This window comes from Opisthorchis viverrini, assembly GCF_000715545.1.
Source record: "Opisthorchis viverrini unplaced genomic scaffold opera_v5_90, whole genome shotgun sequence".
NCBI lineage: Eukaryota > Metazoa > Platyhelminthes > Trematoda > Opisthorchiida > Opisthorchiidae > Opisthorchis > Opisthorchis viverrini.
Window position 1 is genome coordinate 326,418 of NW_008751743.1, and position 8,009 is coordinate 334,426.

An 8,009-nucleotide genomic window follows, 5' to 3' on the forward strand; every position below is an offset into this window, starting at 1 on the left:
CTCAACCAAAGCCTTTGTCTCACAAACCTGACCGCAAGACAGCGGTGTTCAGCGGGAAATGCAAGTCCAGTTCAATTTTAACAGAACAAGTCACCACATATGTTCCGTCTCTCAACCTAATGGACCAGGAAACTGTGTTCGTCAGACCTCTAACCGTTGACCAACATGATGCAAGTGACCGCGAATTTCGCGGGGATGTCTCCACAGGATGGCCTACATAGGCCACTACATAGAAGCAAATAATTTTCAGCTACCTATTCCAGTCAACGAGATGCGTGAACTCCTCCTGCGATGCACATTGAATGTGCAACTACTGTTCAATGGCATGTTCAACCGTCAAATTAACGGCGTTGCCATGGGCTCACCACTGGGCCCAATGCTAGCCGACATTTTCATGAGTAAACTTGAAAATGGCCCCTTAAAGGCTAACATGGAAAAAATGCAGCATTACTGCCGATATGTTGACGACGTCTTCGCCGCTGTTAACAACAAAAAAGACGAATTGGAATCACTCCAACAAGAGTTCAATAAGGACCACGCTGCCATTCAATTCACTTCGGAAGGAGAAACCGACAACTTCTTCCACTTCCTAGATGTAGGCCTTGGACGATGTCACGATGGTACACTGAAACGATCGGTGTACAGAAAACCTGCTTGGTCAGTCAATAGATTAACTTAAGCAGCTTCGTGCCACTAAAGCAGAAGCGGAACCTGATCCGCAGCCTAACTAACAGAGCGAAGAAAATATGCTCTGATGATGCACTGGAACGAGAATTTCGAACTCACCAACGTCCTGAGAGACAATGGATTCCCCGACAAATTTATTGCAAAACATTTGAACAGGGAGGAAGAAAACACCATCACAGCCAAAGCTGGAAGGAAACCAGTCTACATTAACCTCCCGTTTAAGGGAGATATACCGGCCGATCTACTGAACAGAAGACTTTCCACCAGTCTGAACAAAGTTTTCCCGGCCGCAAAACTCCGAACCTGGTTCACCAGCAATCGTTTGTGCCCCTTTAATCTCAAGGATAGAGTGCCGGTCCACGCCCAAAATATGTTAGTTTACTCATTCTCTTGCTGCTGTGCAGCGGAATACATCGGACGCACGACTAGGCAACTCAGCCAAAGAATGAAGGAACACAGCCCACCCTGGCTAGCTTCTGGAACTAGGAGGACGATAACCAGCTCCGTAGTACAACATTTAGCTGACACTGCACACAACGTGATACCCGGCCAAAGTTTCCGCGTTGTTTACAAGGCGCCGGCTAACCAACCCAGAGCAGTACAGCAGCGCAAAATTGCAGTGGCTGAAGCTATCGCTATACGACATCGCGACCCGATCCTTTGTCGGCAAAAACGCTTTGTTCGTATGTTGTACTTACCATGGTCCAACTCACCTCCCCTCACACATGCACCGTGTGCTGAACCCACAACTACAACACCCCCCGAACTGACTAGTTCAAGTCCTCCTATTGGCGACCTGAACTAATGGTTCTTTGATAGGTAGCCAATTTCATCTCACTCGATTCCCTGTCCATTTACACCATACTCATTCAAATATGTTAAATACCGCTCTCTTAACCTTTGCAATTGTATGACTTGAAAAGACCTTGCCGAAAACATGTTCGTCAACCCATCTGTGTTCTCGTTATAGATGGGAATTTTCGGAATATATGAGTTTCCTACTTGACTACCAAGAGAACCTGTTCTCGGGATTTCTTCCTTCCTGATTTACAAAATTCGTGGGAATCACTCTAGTAATCTTTTTATTAGGCAATTTCAGCAACCCAAGTGAGCTGCGATCAAAAAATACATGGGACAGCTTTTTTTCACTGAGTTTAATCCAACCGAATCCCTCGTCTACATTGGAACACTTTTGTGTTTGGTTTGTGGTTGTTGCGCCGGACGCACATATATTTTGGCATCCAACTATTTTCGTATTGCCCCAAAATATGATTAGACTACTTAGTTCCGACTTAAACTATGAACGTTTTTGGCGAATCACGCCCTATTGAGACTCGTAGAGATGCAGAAACTGGAGTTACGTAAAAGCTGTAGCTCTCACTAAAGATTAATTTAACCATGAGTTGAGTGAACAACGTCGGGGCTCGGTCAAAACAGCGCTTGTATCGGCGAATGTGCACTCTCCTCCGTAGCCTTTAGGAGCTCAACCTCCATTAGGGTGACTTGCACAAAAGCGGAACTGTGGAATGTCGCTTTGTATTTTCTAACTGTCAAGCACTCCAACCGCAATGGGCGGCGATAAAATAAGTAGACATTCACTAGAATTTGAGAATGCCCTGTTGGATTCATTGGTTTGTCAGATGATCGGTCGTTGCAAATAGTCCACTTTTTAGCCTTCACTGATCAATCACCAAAATATCTAACCCATTCAATCTGATTTTAATATCGTTACCGCATGACCCAAAAAACCTTTCTCCTTCTAGAATGGCGAAAACCGTATTTTGAATTAGCTGACTACATTCTAGGGACTTTCAGTCACTATTTGGTTCATTATTTAACGTGAATTAGAAAAACGACCGTCAACAAATGTATGTCGTAGCTTGGAAATAAAGTTGATGATGTGGCTAATGAGGTTGGAAAATAAAATGAATCCAAAGCGGTGACCCGACCAATGTTTTGCGCCAATTTCGAACAGTTTACACATCCACGCATTCAAATCCAAACGTGAAAAATAAAAAAAAACCTTCAGTTTATTTTTCATCTTCCACAGGTTTCAACCCGACCACTTTGTTAAAAAAACCGATTGCTCGAGATAGTGGTACACACGTTGAAACAGTGCTACAACTGTCACAGATGTGTACACAGCACATCTATGTGCTTCCTTTCAACCTAGTGTTACTCTTAACCCATTATCTGTCTTTCGTGATACGTAAACGATTCGCTACTCGTACCCTTAATGTGACTACTGAAATACAACCTGGTCCCTTCATTGAGAATGCGGTCGATTTTAACCGAGTGCAACGAAAGTGGGCTTCCGCAAGTTCTCGTTAGTCAGCTTTTAACCATGTGCATGGAGTCACCCAGAGATCTTTCTGTGCGCTGCCTTGACTAAATTTTCTCAAGCACAACATCCAGTCGCATATTGAGGATTTGGCTAAAGTCACCTTTTTTACACACGAAATATGTATGGTCCACTATTACATATCAACCACTTTAGAAAATATCTGATGCTTGTAAACTGTGAATTTATTCTAGAATTCTTCCACTCGTACCGCATAGTTGTATTAGCTACACCAACGATGCAGACTAGAGTTCAGGCCTACTTTACTGTATACATTTAGATATTTTGGATACAAGGTTCGTCGCAAGCGAAATGAATTAGAGCGTCGTTACCTACCATAAGATAGTATAGCAGCTCGATTGATTTACTGGTCTCCGATCATCCCACGGGGTTTTTCCATTGAATCATTGCGCGTATTCAATGTGGAATCATCTCACTTCATCGATACCAGTCACCAAGACAAGCAACATCGGCCCCCCGGCAACCGATGTCCTTTCGAATTCTATCGCGTAGAACTAATAACATGCGGAGTTGTCAAGTCATGAAACTACATTGATTTTATTCATCGGCACCTACCATCTCGTGCTTTTCCTTCAAATAAGATCGAGTTTTGTACAACTCTGGAATAGTGATCGATTATGATAACTTTGAGGATGATTTCAGGAACCTTGTTCATTTGGTCAAATACGATCTTTCATAAAACAGACACCCTTAGGAGTGCTGTATGTGTTATTTAAATGGAACGCACAATGATACCGAATGTTCTACGTACCAATACTACATAATTTTTTCCTTGGATGCCGGAAACCTTGTCGTAAACACGGATGGCTCGGTTACCAAGCAGAAGCAGTTAAATACATTTCCTTACCAGGAAGTTTGATTGTCTTGCAGCATGGGTCATCTAGGAGCATTCCAGCGTTGCTGTACGGCGACACACTCTTCGTATATGAAATTTCACCCGAAAAAGCTCCAACTATGCACAAGAGGTTGCCAGACTATCACGGAACGAGAACTAATTGCGGCTCTAGAAGTGGATCCTATTTCCTAGGTCGATACTGCGATGCCCAGGGTCAGAACTCGTGCTACCTCCCCACTTATTGGACAGCGATCTAGTGATTAATAAGTGGAGCAGTGGGAGCTGCGATCAAACCAGTGAGGTCATCGGCGCTGCCTGAGGTGCCAAAGCCATTCTACTTGTACTTTGAAAACCGCATGGTTGGTGGATTACTTTGAAGAGACTCCAATGGAATGTGAGCCTATTGGATTTTAGAATGTACGGGCAAGGTGGTGTTCTCCGTATCCCGACCGAAACGACCAGGTTAGTTGCCCAGTGTGTGGGCCGAGCTGTCGACTGTTTTGATTTCATACTACTGTCTGCGATCAAGTAGCGAAAACTATCAGGCCAAATACCCGAAAATGGTTGTCCGGTGCCTTTTCACTAGCTTTGTCCGTGAAGAATTGAGTAATCGAAATAGTTCATTGCGTGACTCCCGGTTCCCTCACTATGTCCCCACCAACGATGATTACGAGGATGGTATATGGAACCAATGTACCTTGGTGAGCACTTCTCAGTTAAAAGGCTGAAACACAACTTGTCCGTTGCATCATTAAAACGATAATCAGGAGTGCGTGTGCCGGGAAAATGTTCCAAGTCCCCCAAGTTTATGATACGGAATTGCTCCGACAAGCCAGTCGACCACTATTCGTGTGCAAAACGCACTGTACTGCCAAGCGATCAACGTACAAAATGTAAAAAATCAAGGTGTTCTCCGAAGTCCCTTAGACTCTGAAGCCGACCCGTTTGAAATGACCCCGCGAGCTGAACGAAAATGTAATCCAGTTCTATGATAAAGTCACCTCATATAACTACTTTTCTGTAGTAATAACTCGCTGGTTTTCATGGCCAGTTTTTCCGATGTTCATTAGCAACAGTCAGGGAAATTCTCCTCAGTTTGGAACCCGCAAACTCTCTCCATATAAATGGAGAAGAGGCACACAAACGAACAAACCTTCCAGTTGCTTGCTCACCGAGCACTGAAGGAATGCTGACTGAAGACTTAGGTAGTTAGTTCTTGCTCGTTTCCCCCTGGAGTAAAAGTCATTTTTAATTACGTCCTCGACCTACTTCTTCTTTCAACTTTTCACTTTTCACTCAAAGCTCAAGGGTGGTAGTTTATTGTGATAAGAGCGATTCTTAAATCTCTCCAAAAGTACACATAAGCGAAGCATCACACGTAAGGTACAGAATCGCTAGTTAGACATTTGGACTTCATTCTCTTCTATCGGAAGACAATGGTACAGTCTCGCCAGCAGTCGTAACTGTCGTATTGAAAATCATTTAACGGAATGCGGCAAAGCGGTTACACGTTTAATTCTTGAAATCGCCTGTTTTTAGACTTCTGAACACATACCACAAGCCTATGTATTTAGCTGCATAAAAGACATGTCCGGAAAAAGACATCATAAGCATCACAAAGACTTTGTTCCGTGTACTTCGCTGGAGTCAGTTGTATGCAAAGTGGAATGCCCGATTGGTTTTTCCTAAACCGTGCATTCATGAAGATTTTAAAAACACCAAATATCGTTCACTTTTAGAAACGAACGAAATTGATTAGACATTTCTTTGTATCATTTAAAGGGAAATACACTCAAGTCTTTGGTAATTTCTTTCGGTAATGTGCACAGCATCAAAAATGGGCAAGGTTTCCAGATTGTGCTAGTTCGGTGAGCTAGAATACCGAAGAATCGAGTTACGCGAAATCCTAGTACAGTGCGCATTGCGAGGAGATTCGTCTATCACAGAGTCTGCTGAAATTTGTAGGCACCGATAACAAGCAACTGCAAGATATTAAAGTATCAAGACGAGACGAGAAGTCTTATCTGCCCAACGCTGACCAATTTTCAGATGGACGCTTTAATAGGCTTGTAAAAGGGAACAAATACGTACAAAAATATTTCTGGACTAGGTCGATTAGTCATGCGTGAGTAGTGGATTCGAGCCAAAGTGGCTAGTACGGACAGCATCTCCAAAAGTCCTAACCTAGAATACAAAGGATAAGTACTGAGGAGAAGCGATTTTGAAGTCCTTATAGACAGGCGTTCTTGAGCAAGAAGGCACGACAGGGATCATTCAGGAGCGATTGGGAAGACTGGCCCAGAATTTAAGTGGTGAGAAGGCCAGTGAAGGACTGTATCCGGAAAAGTTAACGACACTGAAAAGAATTGCGGAGTTTGTGTCCCGAAAGACTATCGAGTTGGGATTCAGATGAAGTTCCGGCGAAAGCCAAATGAAAATGTGTCTATTTGTCGAATTACTGGACAATGTTTGACATGTTAATCTATCTAGGTTCCCAAAAGGTGATAACCGGGGACGAATACTGTTTGAACACACGATGACTTATCAATCGGTTCCAAACCTTTTCCAATTGATTGAAAACTATTCGAACACGTTCGGTAATAGCAGAATAGAATTCAACAGCCCATAAAATTCTACTGCAAACAGCACATCCTCTTATTTACGAGTCAATTATATAAAATAACGTTTCTAGCTCGTACCTGTTTACTGCACTCCCCTAAATCATCCGTGAACGAAACTGTGGCAGCTAAACCATTGTGCGGCAAGTACGCGGTTTTGACAGCTGATGATGGGCACGATAGTGGCTAGATTGAAAGCGATGATTGCGGAAAAGGAAATATTTAGAACAATCAGTCGTTCTGTTGAAATCATGTGAACCCGACAAGGCATATCACAGGAAAAACCGCTTGGAGGCGATAGAGATAACCATTTCAGGAAATTTTGGAACACAATCGGTGGATTTATTGCTGGGTAACGTCCCACATCTAACACGAGCGTCAGGTCCTGATTAGGCTGCAAGATAGAAGGGCCAGTCAGCAAGAAGTATTCGTACTAACAATCAGACAATCTTTATGTCCGCTGAGAGTTTCCTAGTTAGTGTGGGTGATCCAGTGTTAAGACCGATGGGTGTGAGTGAAGCTCACGGGAATTCGGACCGGATGTAGAGCCTGGTCCAGTTCACGCGAACTTTCCTCTTCAGCATCGTTTCCGATTCTTGTTGGCCTGTGCGGATGAGACCAAGGTGAAATGTTGCCCAGCGTTGAAACTCGCGACTGTTATTCAAACTTTTCGAAACGTTAACCTTAGGGTAGTTAGTACATTTCGCTTGCGCCTGGGTGTAAGCAATGGGATATCCCGTTGAAACAGGCCAACTCGGTGGGTAGAGCATAGGCCATCAACAGCAACTTAGTCAGCGCACATGTTTTTTTACAACGCTTGAGTTGTGGAAAGTCTGTGCAAAATGTGGAAAGAAGTATTGCATGGAGCGTTGGTCCCCATATGGTAGTCTGAAGTTCACTGGGACCGGGTTGAAGAATCGATAAGGCGTGAGACTGTTTTGAATGCAATGCTCGGGAAGAGCATCGACTTTACTTTCCAGTGTGTTATCTATAACACGAGGCGAGACCTTAATCAGTAGAAGGGAAGCACGTGATAGCACGAGACTAGAGGATGAGTTGAGAATTGAGAGCCGTCGGGGACGGGCAGAATTTGAGTTGCGGTGTTCGAGTGTACGAAAGCGGATATTTGACACAGAGATCGATGGTCAGGGGTAATTTTTCATGCCTGTCTAGTGACAGCAAGGTGCACACTGGCGGGGCAATATTCGGCTGGGTAGGACTTCTTGATCGGAGCACTACCCAGAGTACTGGACTGAGAAATCCAACGCGTAAGACAAGAAGACATGAGCCTTCTTGGTTCCGACCGGTTTTCATATCATGAAGGCTCTGACTAACTGCAGTGCCGGATACCCACATTCGCCCTTCAGTTTAGTAAAAACAACATCAGAGGCAGTAAATGGGATTTTCTCAACAGAGGTTGCATGACTTCCTGGTCTCAGCTCGACCACCCACCCTCATTTGGAATAAACGGGTTGCTGAAGGGCGATTTGCACGTATATATATATAT

At 43.9% G+C, this 8,009-nt stretch overlaps 1 protein-coding gene across 1 annotated transcript in view; it reads left to right on the forward strand.

The window, feature by feature from the left end:
• Positions 1 to 4,299: 4,299 nt before the first annotated feature.
• T265_04924 (hypothetical protein) overlaps positions 4,300 to 8,009 on the forward strand; it is a gene marked incomplete at both ends in the record, with an annotated part of 4,640 nt that continues 930 nt past the window's right edge. The window contains one exon of the mRNA XM_009169792.1: positions 4,300 to 4,346. Coding sequence (XP_009168056.1) covers positions 4,300 to 4,346 — 47 coding nt within the window. The remainder of the gene's footprint in view (positions 4,347 to 8,009) is intronic.